This window comes from Oncorhynchus tshawytscha, linkage group LG09, assembly GCF_018296145.1.
Source record: "Oncorhynchus tshawytscha isolate Ot180627B linkage group LG09, Otsh_v2.0, whole genome shotgun sequence".
Taxonomy (NCBI): domain Eukaryota; kingdom Metazoa; phylum Chordata; class Actinopteri; order Salmoniformes; family Salmonidae; genus Oncorhynchus; species Oncorhynchus tshawytscha.
Window position 1 is genome coordinate 78,977,393 of NC_056437.1, and position 24,431 is coordinate 79,001,823.

The 24,431-nt window shown below is 43.3% G+C and overlaps 1 protein-coding gene across 1 annotated transcript; it reads left to right on the plus strand.

The window, feature by feature from the left end:
* Positions 1–1,648: 1,648 nt before the first annotated feature.
* Positions 1,649–23,957, plus strand: LOC112258800 (heat-stable enterotoxin receptor). Its single transcript, XM_024433392.2, has 27 exons — positions 1,649–2,372; positions 2,535–2,647; positions 9,760–9,827; positions 10,058–10,276; positions 10,485–10,603; positions 10,785–10,881; positions 10,980–11,085; positions 11,206–11,362; positions 11,990–12,075; positions 12,192–12,309; positions 14,042–14,123; positions 14,553–14,655; positions 14,929–14,991; positions 16,047–16,118; positions 16,517–16,621; positions 16,875–16,961; positions 17,266–17,398; positions 17,533–17,670; positions 17,946–18,034; positions 18,124–18,215; positions 19,034–19,192; positions 19,945–20,137; positions 21,929–22,103; positions 22,279–22,377; positions 22,515–22,609; positions 22,700–22,776; positions 22,888–23,957. Exons 1-27 carry the CDS (start codon positions 2,096–2,098, stop codon positions 23,090–23,092), a joined length of 3,327 nt encoding a protein of 1,108 aa, XP_024289160.2. The 5' UTR covers positions 1,649–2,095; the 3' UTR covers positions 23,093–23,957.
* Positions 23,958–24,431: the final 474 nt, after the last annotated feature.

The following is a 24,431-nucleotide window of genomic DNA, read 5'->3' on the forward strand; positions in this document are numbered from 1 at the left end:
AGATGCACACTCAGAGTAAATACGCTAAGGTGGCAACCCTAACAATACACACACACTGCAAGTCATGATGTTCTATTCATTGAGGAGCAAAACAACAGCAATGTGAGAACATGAACAATAACGAGCACGATAATGAATGATACACATGGAGACTGGGCACAATCTTGGAAGGAGGCCAGTAAGGAGGGGTGGAATATAACAACTCAAACACATATGCCAGTCTGGAAAATGTATTATAGTCTAGACTACAGTACGCACAGGTTCTGCCACAGAGAAGGCATATTTGTTTCTGCAACCAGTTCTCTTGATTTTACATGAACTATACATGTTTTGGATAATTGAAAATAAAACTGTGTAATAGCCTATAAATGTATGAACATTTTTAGTTGATATGTCTCTCCAAAATGTGTATATTTCACAAAATGTTGTAGTGTGTGTGCTTTAAAGGGGCAATCTGCAGTTGTTACATCCATTTTTTGGACCTATACATTAGTAGTATGTACCCATTTGTTCTTGAAGAATATAACTCATGAGCTTAGTTCAACTGTCATACCCCATCAGAACCATAAAATATCTGATTGTTTTACTCCAATGTTTGTAAACAGTGTAAATGTTAACATAAATTGCATTGTTTTGATATCATGGATATTTAATTTTTTATTTTATTTAACCTTCATTTAACTAGACAAGTCAGTTAAGAACAAATTCTTATTTACAATGATGGCCTACCCCGCCCAAACCCAGACGACGCTGGGCCAATTGTGCGCCACCTTATAGGACTCCCAATCATGGCCGGATGTGATGCAGCCTGGATAGTCAGACCTTGCATTCATAGTTCTATCTATGAATTTGAGAGTGGTTACATTTCTCCAGCCACATTACTCAGCTTTTTACCAAAACAGTGGCAGGGAAGCACTTTGTTATTGTTACAACTGCAGATTGCCCCTTTAAAGGGCTAGCAAACAGTTTTATAGGCTTGCAATCTACCTGCTTTTATAACCGACACATTTATCTGTAGCACACAAGACATCCATTTTATGGCCTTTTGTGACCTTCGCACCTCTCCCTGCAAAAGTTCTCCGTTCTACTGAACATGGATTTTCTGGGGCATTCTAGACTGTGTTGCTGTATAATAATTCTGTAATTTCCATTGATTTCACATCTGTTTGTCCTCAATACGATTTCACATCTACCTGTTTGATTTTCACATACCTCCTTGGGAACTGGTCAATATTCCTTTGTCTTTGTTTTCCTTTCTTGTATATTCGTTTCTCCTAATTCTCATTTTCCAATTCCTTCTTCTAGTCAGTTGAACATTGGATTTAGGCCTACTCACCTGTGTCCTACACAAGGAAACAATAGAGACTCAATAAAGGCCATGCTTAAAGAGATACATTCTCAGAGGCAAGTAGATTATTGTAGGGCCTACAATAAGTTAATAAGGGCAATTACAATGTTTCTATAGGGTGTTCTGCATACTACAGGATTATTCCCATAAATTAACAGGGTCGACAAATAGCATGTTTGTAAACATGATTAAATCATTCAGTTTCATATTGAGATATATAAATAAATTAACTGTAGGTGTCAGGCATAGCTGCCCTCCCTCTTCTGTGTGCACAACTGATGGTTGTTCATTAACGCGTGGGACAGAGTGGCTGGCAGGTACTATCTCACTGAAGTGCTCACTGGTGGATCTATTGCCTTTGCTACTCCTTCAAACCTTTCTACTTTTAATATCAGAGGGTTGTCTACTTTTTTGTTAATTTACCATTACTTTATCCAGAGAGTTGGTTGAGCTGACATAAACAACTTCTTTCTATCCCATTTGTTCTTGTTCTACCTTAGCTCTGGTAGGTGTGTCTCCTGTGATTGCAACTTACTTAGTGCTCATTTGTTTTTTGTATTTGATGGTCTGTCCATTATTTTTCATTTTATATTTAGCCTGTCTAAGAATTGAAGTAGTTTACTCAAATAGATTTTTTATTTTTACAGTCCCGCTTTTTAAAACAATATATTTTCTTATTTCTATTTCTAACTTTTCTACCTTTTTGGTTTGGAGTGGCCTGTAACCCTTAAGGGTGTGTCTTTAAAGATGTTAAGAATTTCTATGTCTTTTTTACAGTATTTAAAAAAAAATCCTGTTCTATACAGCATCAAAATGCTGAATTCACATTGTTTTCTTTGCGTGGGAGTCTTATTTGTGGCACTTGTTGAGAGCCGAATGCTGGACAAATGCATGAAATCCAAACCCAAATACACCATGAACGTTGTACTTTTGGAGGATCAAACCTCAGACTGGAGCCTCAGGTTTGTAAAGGGTGCAGTGTTGCAAGCAATTGAAGCGGACAGGCAACTGAACATGGCAGCAGGTACAGAAACATGCATTTATTTTTTCATTTCAACATAAAACAAACATGTCAGTGATTAAACAAAATTCAGCTGTAACCTACCACACAAACCTATTGGACATTTCATTATGCTCGATAACAGTTATTATCTCATCCTCCTATAACACTCTCTCCCTTGCCAAGGTTTGAACACCAATTTAACGGCCAATTTCAATGGGTTTAACACCACGCTGTACAAACGAAGGGGCTGTGGGAGCAGCACCTGTGAGGGAGTGGAGATACTCAAGTCCCTGCATGTGAGCCAGTCTTTTTTAGACAGTAATGCCCATTCCCATCTTGATACCATCTCTTCCAGGAGACCATTGCTACTTGAATTACAGTTGAAGTCGGAAGTTTACATACACTTAGGTCGGAGTCATTAAAACTCATTTTTCACCCACTCCACAAATTTCTATTTCCTGTTCGCTATAGTTTTGGCAAGTCAGTTAGGACATCAACTTTGTGCATGACACAAGTAATTTTTCCAACAATTGTTTACAGACAGATTATTTCACTTATAACTCACTGTATCACAATTCCATTGGGTCAGAAGTTTACATACACTAAGTTGACTGTGCCTTTAAACAGGTTGGAAAATTCAATAAAATTATTACATGGCTTTAAAAGCTTCTGATAGGCTAATTGACATCATTTGAGTCAATTGGAGGTGTACCTGTGGATGTATTGCAAGGCCTACCTTCAAGTGCCTCTTTGCTTGTCATCATGGGAAAATCTAAAGAAATCAGCGAAGACCTAAATTGTAGACTTCCACAAGTCTGGTTCATCCTTGGGAGAAATTTCCAAACGCCTGAAGGTACCACGTTCATCTGTACAAACAATAGTACGCAAGTATAAACACCATGGGACCACGCAGCCATCATGCCGCTCAGGAAGTAGACACGTTCTGTCTCATAGAGATGAATGTACTTTGGTGTGAAAAGTACAAATCCATCCCAGAACAATAGCAAAGGACCTTGTCAAGATGCTGGAGGAACCAGGTACAAAAGTATCTACAGTGCCTTGCGAAAGTATTCGGCCCCCTTGAACTTTGCGACCTTTTGCCACATTTCAGGCTTCAAACATAAAGATATAAAACTGTATTTTTTTGTGAAGAATCAACAACAAGTGGGACACAATCATGAAGTGGAATGACATTTATTGGATATTTCAAACTTTTTTAACATATCAAAAACTGAAAAATTGGGCGTGCAAAATTATTCAGCCCCCTTAAGTTAATACTTTGTAGCGCCACCTTTTGCTGCGATTACAGCTGTAAGTCGCTTGGGGTATGTCTCTATCAGTTTTGCACATCGAGAGACTGAAATTTTTTCCCATTCCTCCTTGCAAAACAGCTCGAGTTCAGTGAGGTTGGATGGAGAGCATTTGTGAACAGCAGTTTTCAGTTCTTTCCACAGATTCTCAATTGGATTCAGGTCTGGACTTTGACTTGGCCATTCTAACACCTGAATATGTTTATTTTTGAACCATTCCATTGTAGATTTTGCTTTATGTTTTGGATCATTGTCTTGTTGGAAGACAAATCTCCGTCCCAGTCTCAGGTCTTTTGCAGACTCCATCAGGTTTTCTTCCAGAATGGTCCTGTATTTGGCTCCATCCATCTTCCCATCAATTTTAACCATCTTCCCTGTCCCTGCTGAAGAAAAGCAGGCCCAAACCATGATGCTGCCACCACCATGTTTGACAGTGGGGATGATGTGTTCAGGGTGATGAGCTGTGTTGCTTTTACGCCAAACATAACGTTTTGCATTGTTGCCAAAAAGTTCAATTTTGGTTTCATCTGACCAGAGCACCTTCTTCCACATGTTTGGTGTGTCTCCCAGGTGGCTTGTGGCAAACTTTAAACGAAACCTTTTATGGATATCTTTAAGAAATGGCTTTCTTCTTGCCACTTCCATAAAGGCCAGATTTGTGCAATATACGACTGATTGTTGTCCTATGGACAGAGTCTCCCACCTCAGCTGTAGATCTCTGCAGTTCATCCAGAGTGATCATGGGCCTCTTGGCTGCATCTCTGATCAGTCTTCTCCTTGTATGAGCTGAAAGTTTAGAGGGACGGCCAGGTCTTGGTAGATTTGCAGTGGTCTGATACTCCTTCCATTTCAATATTATCGCTTGCACAGTGCTCCTTGGGCTGTTTAAAGCTTGGGAAATCTTTTTGTATCCAAATCCGGCTTTAAACTTCTTCACAACAGTATCTCGGACCTGCCTGGTGTGTTCTTTGTTCTTCATGATGCTCTCTGCACTTTTAACGGACCTCTGAGACTATCACAGTGCAGGTGCATTTATACGGAGACTTGATTACACACAGGTGGATTGTATTTATCATCATTAGTCATTTAGGTCAACATTGGATCATTCAGAGATCCTCACTGAACTCCTGGAGAGAGTTTGCTGCACTGAAAGTAAAGGGGCTGAATAATTTTGCACGCCCAATTTTTCAGTTTTTGATTTGTTAAAAAGTTTGAAATATCCAATAAATGTCGTTCCACTTCATGATTGTGTCCCACTTGTTGTTGATTATTCACAAAAAATACAGTTTTATATCTTTATGTTTGAAACCTGAAATGTGGCAAAAGGTCGCAAAGTTCAAGGGGGCCGAATACTTTCGCAAGGCACTGTATATCTGTCGCAACTTCCACCAAAGGTGGCTCCTCTCCCTGTTCGGGCGGGGCTCTTTCTTATTGATTCACCTGCGTTACCCGTGGTGCTGGGGATACCCTGGTTGGCCCGTCACAACCCCAAGATCTCGTGGCAACAGAGGGCTCTGAAGGGGTGGTCAGAAGAGTGCTCAGGCCTCCCGGGTGGGCGCTGTACTGCAGCGCCAACAGAGACTCTGGGTTCGCGCCCAGGCTCTGTCGTAACCGGCCGCAACCGGGAGGTCTGTGGGGCGACGCACAATTGGCCTAGTGTCGTCCGGGTTAGGGAGGGCTTGGCCGGTAGGGATGTCCTTGTCTCATCGCGCACGAGCGACTCCTGTGGCGGGCCGGGCGCAGTGCGCGCTAACCAAGGTTGCCAGGTACACAGTGTTTCCTCCGACACATTGGTGCGGCTGGCTTCCAGGTTGGATGCGCGCTGTGTTAAGAAGCAGTGCGGCTTGGTTGGGTTGTGTATCGGAGGACGCGTGACTTTCAACCTTCGTCTCTCCCGAGCCTGTACAGGAGTTGAGACAAGATAGTAGCTACTAAAAACAATTGGATACCACGAAATTGGGGAGAAAACGGGGTAAAAAGGGGTAAAATTAAAAATTAAAAAAATTAAAAAGAAGAGTGCTCATGCAGGTGTTTAGGAGTTTCCATAGGTGCTACTATGGTGGAGAGTCCAGACCATGTCCCCACCGTGCGCATTCCCTCAGAATATGCCGATTTGGCTCTCGCCTTCCATAAAAAGAAGGTGACTCAATTCCCACTTCATCGATGAGGGGATTGTACGATAAATCTCCTGGTAGATGCGGCACTTCCCAGGAATCACGTGTATCCCCTGTCACAGGAAGAGACCGTGGCTATGGAGACATGTGTCTCTGAATCTCTGGGGCAGGGGTACATTCGGCACTCCACGTCACCTGCCTCCTCAAGTTTCTTTTTTGTGAAGAAGGAGGAGGGAGGTCTGCGCTCGTGCATTGACTACAGAGGTCTAAATTCCATTACAGTGTGGTACAGTTACCCACTACCTCTCATCGCCATGGCGATTGAGTCATTTCACCGCAAGCTTCTACACAAAACTGGATCTCAGGAGCATGTATAACTTGGTGCGTATCCGGGACGGAGAATGAGTGGAAGACAGCATTTAGTACCACATCAGGTCATTATGAGTACCTTGTCATGCCGTATGGGTTGAAGAATGCTCCAGCAGTCTTCCAATCCTTTGTAGACGAGATTCTCAGGGACCTGCTCGGGCAGGGTGTGGTGGTTTATATCATGACATTCTGATATATTCCGCTACACGCACCGCGCATGTGTCTCTGGTGCACAGAGTACTTGGGCGACTGTTGGAGCATGACCTGTACGTCAAGGCTGAGAAATGCTTGTTCTTCCAACAGGCAGTCTCCTTCCTAGGATATCGTATTTCCACGGGGTTGGTGATGGAGTGTGACTCCCACCACGGTAAAGGAAGTGCAGCGGTTTTTATGGTTTGCCAACTACTACCGGAGGTTTATCCGGGGTTTTGGGCAGGTGGCTGCTCTCATTACCTCACTGCTGAAGGGGGGCCGGTGCATCTGCGCTGGTTGGCTGAGGTGGACAGAGCTTTTGGTCACCTGAAGGCTCTGTTTACCTCGGCTCCCGTGCTGGCCTATCTGGATTCCTCTTTGGCATTCATGGTGGAGGTGGACACGTCCGAGGCTGGGATTGGAGCCATGCTCTCACAGCGCTCGGGTATGCCACCGAAGCTCCGCCCCTGTGCTTTCTTTTGAGGAAGCTCAGCCCGGCGGAGCAAAACTATGACGTGGGGGACAGGGAGTTGTTGGCTGTCGTTATGGCTCTGAAGGCGTGGAGACATTGGCTTGAGGGGGCTAAACACCCTTTTCTCATCTGGACTGACCACCGTAATCTAGGGTACATCTGGGCGGCGAGGAGATTGAACCCTCGCCAGGCAAGGTGGGCTATGTTTTTTTACCCAGTTTCAGTTTACGATGTCATATAGACCGGGTTCCCAGAACACTAAGGCGGACACACTGTCACGATTGAATGATGCAGAGGAGCGGTCCATCTATCCCACTCCCATACTTCCGGCCTCTTGTCTGGTGGCACCGGTGGTATGGGAGGTTGACGCGGACATTGAGTGGGCGTCACGTTCACGTTCCTACTCCACCTCAGTGTCCAGCTGGACGGGTGTACGTTCCGTTTGATGTTCGTGACAGATTGATCTGGTGGGCTCACACGTCCCCCTCCTCTGGTCATCCGGGCATCGGTAGGACGGTGTGAAGCCTTAGTGGGAAGTACTGGTGGTCCACTTTGGCCAAGGACGTGAGGGTTTATGTTTCCTCCTGCTCGGTGTGCGCTGAGTGCAAGGCTCCTAGGCACCTGCCCCGGGGGAAATTACACCCTCTTCCCGTTCCACAGCGGCCTTGGTCACATCTGTCGGTGGACTTCCTGACCGATCTTCCTCCGTCACAGGGAAACACCACGATCCTGGTTGTGTATCGGTTTTCTAAGTCCTGTCGTCTCCTCCCTTTGCCCGGTCTCCCTACGGCCCTACAGACTGTGGAGGCCCTGTTTACACATGTCTTCTGGCACTACGGGGTGCCTGAAGACATACAGTGCCTTGCGAAAGTATTCGGGCCCCTTGAACTTTGCGAACTTTTGCCACATTTCAGGCTTCAAACATAAAGATATAAAACTGTATTTTTTGTGAAGAATCAACAACAAGTGGGACACAATCATGAAGTGGAACGACATTTATTGGATATTTCAAACTTTTTTAACAAATCAAAAACTGAAAAATTGGGCGTGCAAAATTATTCAGCCCCCTTAAGTTAATACTTTGTAGCGCCACCTTTTGCTGCGATTACAGCTGTAAGTCGCTTGGGCTATGTAAGTCGCTTGGGCTATGCAGCAAAAGGTGGCGCTACAAAGTATTAACTTAAGGGGGCTGAATAATTTATATAACGTATCGCTGCGGGGGCCGCTCGTCAGGGGGGTACTGTCACGACTTGGCTCCTCTCGCTGTTCGGGCGGGGTTCGGCGGTCAGCGTCGCCGTCGCCGGCCTACTAGCCACCACCAATCCATGTTTCCTTTTCCGTTTGTTTTGTCTTTGGTTCTGTCACACCTGGTTTTCATTTGCTTTGATTTCTATGTGTATATTTACCCTGTTTCCCCGCTTAGGTTTGTGCGGGATTATTTATCCTTGTTGCTTGTGGAGGCTTTGCCTCAGTGTATTTTTGCGTGTAGTGATTTTAGTAAGGTGCGTTGTGGTTCTACGCTTTACGGGTGAACTGTTTGTTCCCATTGGATTTTGTGCATTTGTACTGGACTGTGTTTGTTTTGGACTTGCCCTGATTAAATGTTACACGCTACACTGATATTTCTGCTCTCCTGTGTTTGACTCCTCACTTATCTTCAGTAGGCACGCAACAATATCCACAGTATAACGAGTCCTATATCGACATAACCTGAAAGGCCACTCAGCAAGGAAGAAGCCACTGCTTCAAAACCTCCATAAAAAAGCCAGACTACGGTTTGCAACTGCACATGGGGGCAAAGATCGTACTTTTTGGAGAAATGTCCTCTGGTCTGATTAAACAAAAATAGAACTGTTTGGCCATAATGACCATCATTATGTTTGGAGGAAAAATGGGGAGGCTTGCAAGCCGAAGAACACCATCCCAACCGTGAAGCACAGGGGTGGCAGCATCATGTTGTGGGGGTGCTTTGCCATCACAATTTATATGGCATCATGAGGAAAGAAAATTATGTGGATATATTGAAGCAACATCTGAAGACATCCGTCAGGGAGTTAAAGCTTGGTCACAAATGAATCTTCCAAATGGACAATGACCCCAAGCATACTTCCAAAGTTGTGGCAAAATGGCTTAATTAAGGACAACAAAGTCAAGGTATTGGAGTGACCATCACAAAGCCCTGACCTCAATCCTATAGAACATTAGTGGGCAGAACTGAAAAAGCGTGTGCGAGCAAGGCCTACAAACCTGACTCAGTTACACCAGCTCTGTCAGGAGGAATGGGACAAAAATCACCCAACTTATTGTGGGAAGCTTGTGGAAGGCTACCCTAAACATTTGACCCAAGTTGAACAATTTAAAGGCAATGCTACCAAATGCTATTTGAGTGTATGTAAACTTCTGACCCACTGGGAATGTGATGAAAGAAAGAAATGCTGAAATAAATCATTCTCTCTACTATTATTCTGCCATTTCACATTCTTAAAATAAAGTGGTAATCCTAACGGACCTAAAACAGGGAATTTTTACTAGGATTAAATGTCAGGAATTGTGAAAAACTGAATGTAAATGTACTTGGCTAAGGTGTATGTAAACTTCCGACTTCAACTCTATATGTTGACTGACAGACTGATTTTGATGTGCAGATGAGAAGATGAATTGCCATTGAAGTGTAATTTCGACCCTTCACTGTTGGCGGATCCGCTTGGCTAGTAAAACTGTTCTAAGACATCAGGTGGAGAAGTTTCCATTCCTACTGATGTATACTGCAATTACTATACTGAAACTAAGCAGTAATTTCAGTCAGATTAAAATTGGGCTGATGAAGAGGGCCTATAAGATGAATAAAGATGACATTATTTCAGTAAGAGAAACGAGACAGGGACAAGCCCTTTCCCATTACTCAACAACATGAGTGTCTATGTTTATGTACATATTTGTTTGTGCTCCAGACTAAAGGTGAGGTGGGATGTGCCATGCTGGGACCCTCCTGTACATTTGCCACTTTCTTTATGGTGGAGTAAGTACTCTCTCTGTCTTGCACGCACACACGCATGTTAATGATCCCTGTCTCTGTCATCCCCATTGAACAAGTTTTTGTTTTGCCTGATTATTAGTAGTTGATGATGTGTATGTGTGGTAAATGACCCACTAGGTGATTATGATAACAGTGTTTATTGTTATGCTGGTTTATAATATGCTGTCCTGTAAGATAAGGACAGATTGTGACCCCCGGTCTGTGTGTCTCAGCGTGGAGATAGGCCTGACCCTGACTATCCCCATCATCTCCGCCGGGAGCTTCGGCCTGTCCTGTGACTACAAGGCCAACCTGTCCCGCCTGCTGCCCCCGGCACGCAAGATCTCCAACTTCTTTGTCCACTTCTGGAACTTCACCAGACATGGTCTGAAGATGCACTGGGGGAGGGCTTATGTCTACAAGAAGGCAGACCAAACTGAAGACTGTTTTTGGTGAGATGGAACACCTGTGCATTTGAAAGGGGATTTCTGCCACGTCCACACATACAGACAGTACAGAGATGCTCATTGCATGTGTATGGTAGATTGTAACACTGTAACATACATATCTAGAGTAAGTTTGATGTCTGGGAGAGAAAAGTTTATTGTTGGGTGCTCCATGGTGCACCGTTACATCACTTCCCTTTTGCCATCGTCATAGGTACATCAATGCGCTGGAGGCACCCTCGGTCCAGTTTGCTATGTCAATCTCAAGAGAGATGCTACGCAGCAAGAAAGAGCTAAAGAAAGCTATTCAGTCTGAAAACAGACACAGCAACGGTGTGTATCTCCCTCTGTCTTCTTCAATACCTTCTCAAGTCTTATCCATATGCCTTACACTCCAGCCACTGTTTCCACCACGAATAGGAAGTAAATCAATGGATACTTCAAACAAAACTTTTGGAACCTTTAGATGTTATTTCATCACACAGATTTATAGCCCCTGCACAATATTTTCCAGTATTTATTCTCTGTGGAACCCCAGATGACATCACCACTATAAAGAACGAAACAACGATTCCCCCAGAAATTGTCTTCATCCTCATCGATATCTATAAGTGAGACTGGTTTTGGTAGTTTGTTACACTACATTACTTTATATTTTTTTGAGGACACTGATTGAAAGTTGAAACCATGTAACTTTTCTATCTCCTAGCCATGGGTATCACACTAACATGACTGCCAACCCAAGCATGGACAATGTTCTGGTGCTCACCTTGCCTGAGAGACAATACAACAACACAGTAGTTTACAACAGCACGGTTAGTCCCTGCTCCACTCATCCGTCTTCATTCCTCAGTTCGTCTGACTTCCTAAAGTCTAAACAGAGATAACACCTCTCTCTCTCTGTCTTCCTGACTGCTTCTCCTCTCCTGTTGCAGAAGTTAAATGACTATGTGGCGGGATACCATGACGGTGTGTTGCTCTTTGGCCATGTGCTGAGGCAGAGGTTGACCAGTGAGCTGAGAGGCAGAGCAACACAGTCCACCACCACAGAGCTCTCCGATGTAAACCCCTTCAGGAATGTCTCTTTTCAAGGTATAGGAGGGCCTAATGGCCAGGGCCATGGTCCATCCTGTCCTCAGTCCTCCATTTAAACACCATAACATTTTACGTCAGGCAATGGTGAGAACCTATACTTGTTGGACTTGGCAAAGCTGCTCGGCGGCAACCTTTAGCATCTGATCTTTGAATCTCGTCCAATGGGAACTTGCGCAAACCAGAACAGTAAATGTTTCATTTTTGTCACACCACCGTCATTCTCCACACAGGAACAAAAAGCCACACATTATGCAGAAACCCATTCACTTAGATTTATTTTACAGTGCAGTACATGGCTAATTGGAGTGTTCTCTCTTGGCTGACTTTTATGGGCAATATTTCACATTTTGTCCATTTAAAGCTGAGGACCATAGTAATTCAGCTGGTTATATGTCTTCTGCAACCTCTTGTATTAGATAACATTTCCCAACCTGAACCTTGAGTATAGCACTAGGTCATAGCCTCAATTTCTTTGGAATTGTTGCTCACAGTGGTGTGATTATTGGTGCTATAATAAGGGAGCAAATGGTTGTTAAGGGCAGGTGTTTCAGTCAACAGTTTTCTGCTCAGGAGGATAAATGGTGACACTCTTAAAGGGTTAGACATAATAGTGTCTGTGTGCAGGTATGGGGGGACACTACGTGCTGGATGAGAATGGGGACAGGGACGTGAACTTCTCTGTGATTTACACATCCACCATTGATAAACAGGTAGGCTTCATCCAATGTAACTGTTGGAATGGTCACCATCTCCGTCCCCTGTTAAACAGCAGCAGGACATCATTTAATGATCACTTAATAACGCTGTCATTGCACCTCCCCTCCAGTACAAAACCCTGTTTGTGTTTGATACGTCCATAAATGAGACCAGAGTGGAGGACAACACCCCCTCACTGCCCTGGCCCGGGTCCCAACTGCCAGATGACAAACCAATCAACCCTAACGGTAATGGCATACACTGTATTTGGAAAGTATTCAGCCCCCTTGACTTTTTCCACATTTTGTTACGTTACAGCCTTATTCTAAAATGGATTAAATTGTTTTTTTCCCTCATCAATCTACACACAATACCCCATAGTGACAAAGTGAAAGCAAGTTTACCTTATTTACTTAAGTATTCAGACCCTTTGTTATGAGACTCGAAATTGAGCTCAGGTGCATCCTATTTCCCATGATCATCCTTGAGATGTTTCTACAGCTTCAATTTCCACCTGTGGTAAATTCAATTGATTGGACATGACTTGGAAAGGCACACACCTGTCTATAAAAGGTCCCACAGTTGGCAGTGCATGTCAGAGCAAAAACTAATCCATGAGGTCGAAGGAATTGTCCGTAGATCTCTGAGACAGGATTGTGTCGTGACACAGATCTGGGGATGTTTTTCAGCGGCAGGGCCTGGGAGTTGAGTCAAGATCGAGGGAAAGATGAACGGCGCAAAGTACAGAGAGATCCTTGATGAAAACCTGCTCCAGAGCGCTCAGGACCTCAGACTGGGGGCGAAGGTTCACCTTACACCAGGACAACGACCCTAAAAAACACAGCCAAGGCAATGCAGGAGTGTCTTCGGGACAAGTCTCTGAATGTCCTTGAGTGGCCCAGCCAGAGCCCGGACTTGAACCTGATCGAACATCTCCGGAGAGACTTGAAAATAGCTGTGCAGCGACGCTCCCCATCCAACCTGACAGAGCTTGAGAGGATCTGCAGAGAAGAATGGGAGAAACTCCCCAAATACAGGTGTGCCAAGCTTGTAGCGTCATACCCAAGAAGACTTGAGGTTGTAATCTTTGCCAAAGCTGCTTCAACCAAGTACTGAGTAAAGGGTCTGAATACTTACGTAAATATACATTTTAAAAAATGTCTAAAAATCTGTTTTTGCTTTGTCATTATGGGGTATTATGGGGTATTGTGTGTAGATTGATGAGGAAAACAAAAACAATTTGATCCATTTTAGAATAAGGCTGTAACGTAACAAAATGTGGAAAAAGTCAAGGGATCTGAATACTTTCCCGAATGCACTGTATAAGCTCTTGTAACAGGCCAGTAGACGTTTCTACCCCCAAGCAATAAGACGGCTGAACAGTGGCTACCCGGAATATTTGCATTGACCCCCGTTATTTTATTTCCATTTCTGTCATTCAGCAGATACTCTTATCCAAAGTGACTTACAGTAGTGAGTGCATACATTTCAATGTACACTCACTGGACAGTCACACACACACACACATGCACATTTGTTCACACTCTTCCAATACACTGCTGCTACTCTCTGTTTATTATCTATGCATAGTCACTTTAGCCCTACCTACATATTATCTCAATTACCTCGACTAAGCCACACCCCTTCACATTTATTCGCTACCGTTACCCCTTGTACATTACCTCGTTATAGTTTTTTTTATTGTGTTACTATTTTCCCCTTAGTTTATTTAGCACATTTTTGTTACTTTTTAAAGACTCTTCATTGTTGGTTAAGGGCTTGTAAGTAAGCATTTCATGGCAAGGTCTACATCTGCTGTATTCAACACATGTGACAAACACTTATTTTATTTTATTTATAAACACTAGTGCTACTAGTAACAGTACAAAGTTTATTCTAGTACACAAGCCGTTTTGAAGTTTCTGTTACAAAGATACAGTATTGGTGGGGGAAATACTTATTCTATGTTTGTGATTCCAGATCTGAAGACAAAGGATATCATTGTGATCGTCCTGAGTGTCAGTGTTGTGGTGGTGACTGCCATCGCTCTGATCTTCTACAGGTCAAATATGCACCACACCAACCTCTGTGTTCTCACTTCTGTCCAATCACATTGTTACTTGATGACATGTCTCATTCACCTCTGTGTTTGTCTAATTATTATTATTATTATTATTATTAAACTTATTATTATTATTATTATTAACCTTATTATTATTATTATTATTATTATTATTATATTTACCCTTCTGCTCAGTCACTTTAAACCTGATTACACAACTGTCACCAGAATCCATTTCATTGATTGGAACTGATGTTGACCTTGTAGTATAGTATTTATTCTCGTGTCGATTTTTCTTTTACGTTACTTAGCATTACTGCATTGTTGAGGAAGAGCTGGCAAGCAAGCATTTCCCTGTACTGTTTACACTTGCTGTAACCTGTGCACGTGACAAAGAAACTCTGATTTGATTTGATTTATGGCCGATAGGCAGAACATGAAGGAACGTCAAAACCAAAAGAGGTGGTCCCACATCAGCCAAGACCTGATTAGTCCAATGGATGGGAAAGAGTTAAGCCTGGTCTCACTGAAGGTGAGCTCCCTCACCACCTCCTTGTCATTATGTTTTTGCCTGTCTATTTCTATTTCTACTATGTCATCTCTCAAACTCCCATAATGCATGGCCAACACAAGCTGGTGGAACACTGATGTTGGTTTAAATTCTTTCATTTACATTCTGATACTCCCTGTGTTCTCTAATACCCAGGGATCTAATTGGATGCCTATAGTCTTGTGATATTTTAATATTTTATTATGTTGACGGTTAATTCCACATTATTTATCGCTTTTTCTTTCTATATATCAGATCGATGAAGACAACAGGAAGGACAGCTGTTACCAGATTCACAGGGCTCGCTATGACAAAAAGGTGCCATTACACTCTTTGGTCCATAAACTGACTTAAAGACGTGGTGTGAGTTGTCATAACAGGGTCGTTCCGCGAAAAGATTGCCTTTTGCATCCCTTTGATTTGTGCACCAATATAACATTTTAAAAGCCTGTTATATTAAATGAATTGCCCTTTAATGTAGACCACATGGAGAATTCAATCAATTAATAAAGACTTGCTGAAGTGCAAACATTCAGCATTGTGACATGTCCCTCTGTGCCCCCTCTCTGACCTCTAGGAAGATTATAACCCACTTAACCCCCGAATTTCACCATCATTGTAAAGCCCTAGTTTTTTTTTTTGCTTTGACAAAGTCGTTTCTGAAGGTTATTATTTATTTCATGTGATTAGTGGTTCATTTACGTTTGTTCCTCATTTTAAGGTCAACTCTGTTACTTGAACTGAACTCTCGTTAATATGGTATAACTATTCCTTTAAATATGTTTTTCAAAATAAACATCTTTCATTCAGAGAGGTTGGGTTAAATGCGGAGGAAAAATTTCAGTTGAATGCATTCAGATGTGCAACTGACTAGATATCCCCTTTCCCTTTCCCTTAATAGTCAAATCATAATGTAAAAAGCAAGTGAGCTGGTTCTAGTCTTTGTAGCAATTTTCTGGTGTTTTGTGGTGGAAAACTGAGTGGTTCGAGCATAACACGTCAACCAGGTTACCCATAGATAGACAGGCTAGAAATGATAGAACAATTTAAAAAATATGCATTCAATTGCAACCCCCTGTTGCACACAACAAGCTTCCATTTCCCCTGTCACACGGGGATTATGGCTGATTTAAGATGAAATCGTCAACCCTGTTACTTTATTTGACACTTAACAGGCACTTACTATAGTAATATTTTTATTTAACCCCTTGAGATGGTGAAAAAGTGTTTTTCTTGAAGCTGAATATGTGCTCTTTGTGACAGTTACACTTCTTGAAAGGCACTGAATTGGAGGAACGACCCACCAGTAACTACTCTCAAAGGCTGAAATGGGCATAACTTCTACTCTATTATTATGGATCTATTATTTTCAGCCCGTGATCCTGAAGGAGCTGCAACACACAGACGGCAACTTCAGTGAGATCCAGAGGATTGAGCTCAACACTGTAAGGTTCTTGCTAGTGATGTCACTTCCTCTCCCCTGCTATCGTAGTTCCTCCTAACCTGCCGATTCAAACACTAGTCCAGTCAGCTATCCACTGATCTAGTGTCCATTTTGAGTGTCCATATGGCCCAAGCTCAAGGTCAACCATATATTTGCTTATCTTGATGTGAACAACAGAGGTTTGCGGATTTGTGTATGTATGTTTTGTGGCTTTGTGGCCCTATGGAGGAATCTCTCATCTCCTTGTCAATCAGAGGAGATAGACTATGTAACCTTATGTGAGCAATTAGGTGATAAAGGTAGATAAGTGTGAGGAAGTCATGATCACCCATGAGAGGATGTCTTTCACACTGACTCTCTCTCTCTCCTGCTTCCTCTCTCTCTTTCTGCCTCTCTCAGCTCCTGCGTATTGACTACTACAACCTGACCAAGTTCTATGGCACGGTGAAGTTTGAGTATGGCCTGTTTGGAGTGTTTGAATTCTGTGAAAGGGGATCCCTGAGGGTAAGAGGATTGGCAGAGAACATGACTTTATGGTGGGAATCAGTGGCCTACTTTCCACCCATATATCTTCATTGTGCAATGATAAGCAAATGACATTTACACACATGTTAATTACAGGACTCCTTTACCGACAGCGCCTGGGTCACAATCACAGTTACATTCACTCAGTTTTCAAATACCTTACCAGGCAGAAACAAAAACACTCAAGCATAAACTGAACTGCAGTAAACTCTGTAATTCACTGTCTTTACAGTATGTCCTTAATGACACAATCTCCTATCCTGAAAAGACCTTCATGGACTTGGAATTCAAGATATCAGTCATGTATGACATAGCTAAGGTATGCTTATGTAGTTTGGTTGTACTATGTGTTTACTGTAGGTAAATGCACTGACATTGTAATATGGTGTAATCTAGTGCCCCCCAACCTTTTTTGCTTACTGTACCACCAACTGAATTTTGCTCTGGCCGCGGTACCCCTTACCCCCTCATGTGCATTGAACCAGTAAGTCTATGGTCTCATGAGTTCTCAAGTAACCCCTATGGATAGGCCAAGTTCCCCCAGTTGTCCTAGTACCCCTGGTTGGGAACCACTGGTGTTGCATGCTGTAGCTGTGTGGGGCTCACCCTGGTGGCGGTTTCAGGGCATGTCCTACCTCCACACCAGCAACATTGAGGTCCATGGCCGACTGAAGTCCTCAAACTGTGTGGTGGACAACCGCATGGTGGTCAAAATCACAGACTTTGGCTGCAACACCATCCTCAACCCCTGCAAAGGTGAAGCCCTCTGCCCACTATGTCCCTCACAAGTAAATGATTCAACCTGAAAGTATTATGCCATGAAGTTAGTAAAAAAACTCAAGCAGGAGAGTGATTTGATATCCCATTCTGGTCCCTCTCCTTTCTGTCAGACTTGTGGACGGCTCCAGAACACCTCCGGAAGCAGGGGATCTCCCAGAAGGGCGACGTCTACAGCTTTGCCATCATCGCTCAGGAGATCATACTGAGGAAGAACCCCTTCTTCACCAAGGCCTGCTCCGACGTCGCAGGTAACAACGGTCTGGCGGCTAGAGTCAGAGAGTCATGCAGAACAGTTTTCAGCAATAGTAAAAGTTATCAGGTTTTTTATGTCTATGCATTTCACACTGGTAATTTAACAGCGGCTCCTGCTGGCTATTACATGTAAATACAACTTCTGCTCACTAGGGATCACTGTTATCAATTACTATTCTAGGGATTTTGCAAAAGGAGAGTGGAATTCGTATTATTTTACTGTAAATGAGGACATGTCTGTCAACTGAATTCCCCTTTCCTTCCTCCCCAGAGAAGTTGTACATGGTGCAGTACCCAAGTCAAACTGGCTTCTTCAGGCCAGATCTGAACTTTGAGACAGCAGCAGAAAACGAGGCGGAGGTACAAGGCCCCTCATATTATTCCTCAAGTACGCATGCATATCTGTGTTAGTTTGTATGTATGGTTGTCATTGTACTTGTCTCCTGCAGCTTTACATGCTGATAAAGAACTGCTGGGAAGAGGACCCAGAGAGGAGGCCAGACTTCAAGAAGATAGAGGGATCTCTGGGTAAGATATTCAGGTAAGCCCACTGCTTTATGTGAGGGAGAGTGTGAGTGCATGATGTGTGACTTTGTTTGTGTGTTTACAAAATGCCTGATATTCCAAATCTACACTGAATGTACAAAACACCTTCCTAATATTGAGTTGCACCTCACATGGACTCTACAAGGTGTTGAAAGCGTTCCACAGGGATGCTGGCCCATGTTGACTCCAATGCTTCCCACAGTTGTGCCAAGTTGGCTGGATGTCCTTTGTGTGGTGGACCATTCTTGATACACACAGGAAACTGTTGACTGTGAAAACAACAGCAGCGTTGCAGTTCTTGACACAAACCAGTGTGCCATGCACCTATTACCATACCCCATTCAAAGCACTTTACTGAATGGAACACATACACAATTCATGTCTCAGTTGTCTCAAGGCGTAAAAATATATCTTTTAAAAATTATCTTCTCTTTAAAAAAAATGTCTCTTCCCCTTCATCTACACTGACTGAAGTCGATTTAACAAGTGACATCAATAAGGGATCATTGCTCTCACCTGGATTCACCTGGTCAGCCTATGTCATGGAAAAGGCGGGTGTTATTAATGTTTTGTACACTCAGTACATTCAGTCAATCAAAACCCTTTTTACAAACCAAAAGCCATGGCATGTCAACAGCTGATTTGTGTTTAACATACAGACGTCTTAGAAATGTAGAGTTCTATCAATGCAAACGTTGGAGTGATAGACAATCTCCAATTTGGATTTTTCTCTTGTTAAAGATTTTCTGAGCTATTGTGCTTTTACCATTACAGAGATTTGGTCATTTTTTTCCATGTTCCACAATCATTCAGCAACCTGCACAACCAGGCTAATGAGAGCTACATGGACAACCTGATCCGTCGGCTGCAGATGTACTCCAGGAACCTGGAGCACCTGGTGGAGGAGAGAACCTCTCTGTACAAGGCTGAGAGGGACAGGGCTGACAGGCTCAACTTCCTGCTCCTGCCAGCGTATGTCATGTATCCCAGCTCAACCTTAACCCTTAACCCTAACTCTAACACTAGCTTCATGTCCACATCCTGGCTCAACCCTAACCCTGGCTACAACCCTGACCCTAACCTTAACCCTAAACTGAGCTTCATGTCCACATCCTGGCTCAACGCTAACCCTGGCTACAACCCTGACCCTAACCTTAACCCTAAACTGAGCTTCATGTCCACATCCTGGCTCAACGCTAACCCTGGCTACAACCCTGACCCTAACCTTAACCCTAAACTGAGCTTCATGTCCACATCCTGGCTCAACGCTAACCCTGGCTACAACCCTAACCTTAACCCTAAACTGAGCTTCATGTCCACATCCTGGTTCAACCCTAACCCTAGCTATCACCCTAACCTTAACCCTAAACTGAGCTTCATGTCCACATCCTGGTTCAACCCTAACCCTAGCTATCACCCTAACCTTAACCCTAAACTGAGCTTCATGTCCACATCCTGGTTCAACTCTAACCCTAGCTATCACCCTAACCTTAACCCTAAACTGAGCTTCATGTCCACATCCTGGTTCAACCCTAACCCTATCTATCATCCTAACCTTAACCCTAAACTGAGCTTTATGTTCACATCCCGGTTCAACTCTAACAACCCTAATCCTCTTAACGCTTAACCTTAACACACCTGCCAGCCTATTTAGCTTTTGGAAGCCAACAGAACGATAAGGAGTCGCTCAGCCTAACCTCCCGTCCCCCTGGTTCCTTCCTCAGCCCAGTGGTGCGTTCCCTGAAGGAGACGGGCAGTGTGGAGCCAGAGCTGTTTGATGAGGTGACGGTCTACTTCAGCGACATTGTGGGCTTCACCACCCTGTGCCACTACAGCACGCCCATGGAGGTGGTGGACATGCTCAATGACATCTACAAGAACTTTGACAGGATCCTGGACCACCATGATGTATACAAGGTAGTTGGGACTGAGGCTTGACATGTTCACATATAGTGCCTTGTAAAAGTATTCACCCCCTTGGCGTTTAAACTGTTTTGTTGCATTACAACCTGTAATTTAAATCGATTTTTAATTGGATTTCGTGTAATGGACATACACGAAATAGTCCAAATTGGTGAAGTGAAATGAAAAAAAGAACTTGTTTCAAAAAATGTAAAAAATGTCAATACAGATAAATGGTGCGTGCAGAGGTATTCACCCCCTTTGCTATGAAGCCCCTACATAAGATCTGGTGATACCAATCACCTTCAGAAGTCGCATAATTAGTTGAATAAAGTCCACCTGTGTGCAATCTAAGTGTCACATGATCTCAGTATATATACACCAGTTCCAAAAGGTCCCAGAGTCTGCAACACCATTAAGCAAGGGGCACCATGAAGACCAAGGAGCTCTCCAAACAGGTCAGGGAAAAAGTTGTAGAGAATTACAGACCAGGTTAGGTTATAAAAAAATATCTGAAACTTTGAACATTCCACAGAGCACCATTAAATCCATGATTTAAAAAATGGAAAGAATATGGCATCACAACAAACCTGCCAAGAGAGGGCTGCCCACCAAAACTCATGGACCAGGCAAGGAGGGCATTTATTAGAGAGGCAACAAAAAGACCAAAGATAACCCTGAAGGAGCTGCAAAGCTCCACAGCGGAGATTGGAGTATCTGTCCATAGGACCACTTTAAGCAGCACACTCCACAGAGCTGGGCTTTATGGAAGAGTGGCCAGAAAAAAGCCATTGCTTAAAGTAAAAAATAAACAACCATGTTTGGTGTTCGCCAAAAGGCATGTGGGAGACTCTCCAAACATATAGAAGAAGGTACTCTGGTCAGATGAGACTAAAATTTTGCTTTTTGGCCATCAAGCAAAATGCTATGTCTGGCTCAAACCCAACACCTCTCATCACCCGAGAGCACCATCCTCACAGTGAAGCATGGGGGATGGTGCTCTGGGGATGTTTTTCATCAGCAGGGACTGGCAAACTGGTCAGAATTGAAGGAATGATGGATGGCGCTAAATACAGGGAAATTCTTGAGGGAAACCTGCTTCAGTCTTCCAGAGATTTGAGACTGGGACGGAGGTTCACCTTCCAGCAGGACAATGACCCTAAGCATACTGCTGAAGCAACACTCAAGTGGTTTAAGGGGAAACATTTAAATGTCTTGAATGGCCTAGTCAAAGTATGACTTAAAGATTACTGTACACCAGCGGAACCCATCCAACTTGAAGGAGCTGGAGCAGTTTTGCCTTGAAGAATGGGCAAAAATCCCAGTGGCTAGATGTGCCAAGCTTATAGAGACATGCTCCAAGAGACTTTCAGCTGTAATTACTGCAAAAGGTGGCTCTACAATGTATTGACTTGAGGGGGGAATAGTTATGCATGCTCAAATTTTCTGTTTTTTTTGTCTTATTTCTTGTTTGTTTCACAGTAAAAAATATTTACCATCTTCAAAGTTGTGTTGTGCATGTTGTGTAAATCAAGTAATACAAACCCCCCCCCCCAAAAAAATTTTTTTTTTAATTCCAGGTTGTAAGGCAACAAAATAGGATAAATGCCAAGGGGGGTGTATACTTTTGCAAGCCACTGTACTAAAGAAGAATCTACAGTACTGTTGTTACTGTAGTATTATGGAATTGAAAGCATTCATACCATTTAAGATGGAATAGTTGAGTGGGGAAAACAGTTTTCATATGAATGTTACTATTGTATTCAGATGACATTTCAGAGGGTTATTGTCTCTTCTCTCTGCCAGGTGGAGACGATCGGTGATGCGTACATGGTGGCGTCGGGGTTGCCGCGGCGCAATGGCAACCGGCACGCAGTGGACATCGCCCACATGGCCCTGGACATTCTAGCTTTCGTAGGGACCTTCCAGCTCCAACACCTACCGGGCATACCCCTGTGGATCCGCATCGGGGTGCACTCAGGTACCCCATCTCAGCACAATATAACTGGCCCATACAGTAGTTTGTATGGGGCTTTAATTTTCGCCACAATTTAGTTTTATTTTAAGTTCATAATATTGGGCCAATACAGTCCTGTTAGCAACACTTTCACTGCCTGCTATGTGTTTAGCTTTCACTGTGTCTGGTGTATTTACAGGGCCGTGTGCGGCGGGTGTGGTGGGGAACAAGATGCCACGTTACTGTCTGTTTGGAGACACGGTCAACACTGCCTCACGCATGGAGTCCACAGGCCTGCGTAAGAGACAGCACACACAGACACCGACACATCAAACATGATCTCTTACATACATTCTCCTCAGCTATCACAAGCACAACTCCATTCTAGCAGCATATATTCACCATAGGATGACACCTCTCACGCTTCCTCTCCAGCACTAAGAATCCATGTCAGCCAGTCCACCATAAACATTCTACAACGGACAGACTGCAAGTTTGAGTATGAGCAGAGAGGAGAGACCTTTCTGAAGGTAAGCTGGGTTCATAAAGCTATGCGATGGTTTTGTGAGTATAGAGTTCAGATTATGCCAACAATTTGTATGTTTGTGTATGTATTATAGGGTAAAGGCAATGAGATGACATACTGGTTAACAGGGGTGACAGGGACAGAATACAACCTGCCAACACCCCCGACAGCGTGAGTAGAAACCACCCATCCTGATCGTATACTGTATCTATCAACCATATCTAAATGGAGTATTATGTATGTCAAATAATTCAAACACATTGTCCCTGGTTGTCTCCTCAGGGAGAACTTCCAGAGGCTACAGCAGGATCTGTCTGAGATGATCGTGTCCAGCCTGGAGAACAGAGGGCCGGGGAACAACAGCATGGAGAAGAGGAAGACCCTCTCCACCAGAGTCAGGAGGAGGGAGACCAATGGGAGCCAGGAGGACGGCCTGCCAGAGTACCTGCACCTGGCCATCACAGACATTCCCAGCACCTACCTGTAGCCACCCAGGACCAGACTGCCTCCTGTGGAGATACAGGGCTACTACATGCTGTCAAATGGTGACAGTGGAGTCAAGTAGCCTTATATTCACCTGATACAATAGTTACAGTAATGCCTTATACATAGGAAACCTGACTTTTTCCAATGAATGTCTGGGTAAAAGACATGGCTTTCTGGTTTGAGCTAAAGGTTATTTTGGGTCACATGAGCAAAATGTGTGGGGACGTTCCATAAATAGTCTGTAACGGAGATGCTTTAGGAAAACCTGAACCAGTAAACCAAGAAGCCCCTGAAGAAAAGACAAATATGAGTATTGTTGCATTTTCCCAGCGATCAACAATGAACAATTGTTCAAAATAATATCACTGATTATCACCGAAGCATAATAATACTGAAGCTTAATATTGCCATCAATAATGTGATGATTACATCTTATAAATGATGTATGCACACAGTGTTGGTTCATAGTTTCTCATTGTAATCTCAGTGCATTTTATTGGTTCATAGTTTCTCAGTGCATTTTATTGTGTCATAGTTTATCGTAATCTCAACGCATTTTATTGGTTCATAGTACGAAATGTGTTTTTATCCTCAAATTTGATAGTAGTCTGAAACACTAATATGTCATAATTTTAAAGGCCCACAATTTTCTTTCTAGGTTTTCCAACCTTTATTAGTAAAGTGTGTCCACTGAATTGGAACAAAATTACTTTCTGTAAAAGATGAGTATACTTTTGTTTAACCACAAACCTTGCCTCTTTCTTATCAAAATGTACTATATATGAGTCGGGGTAAAATTTCTACATGATACGTTTTTTTGTTTTGTTGACTGTTGTGTCAAATATATCCCCATGTTAATAGCAGTTGCCACCTTTACTTCTACATTTGTTGTGCACTTGAGTGAGGACCCAAAAGCGGTTTAACAAAAACAGAGTCCTTTAATGTAAAAACACAGGGAAGACATAGATCCTCTTCAGATGTAGAAAATGGCAAAATAGACAACCCTCAGAGAGGGCGACAAATGAAACAGAAAGTCCTTCTGATATTTACAAAAGAGTCCCCTTCTTAGCAGCAGAGGAGAATAGCTGGGTTGCGGCGACAGACTGCTGGTCTCTCTGGGTAGGCGCGGGTCGTAGCGGACAGAGGTACCTGATCACACGTAGCATCAGAAGAACAGGCAGATTCCGACAGGATGGGACAAGGGTGAAGCAAACAAGACGATAGTTTGGTTCTGGCATGAGAAACTCAAACGAGAATCTGACAAAGAAAGAAGCAGAAACAGAGAGAGAAATAGAGACCTAATCAGAGGGAAAAAGGGAACAGGTGGGAAAAGGGTGAAC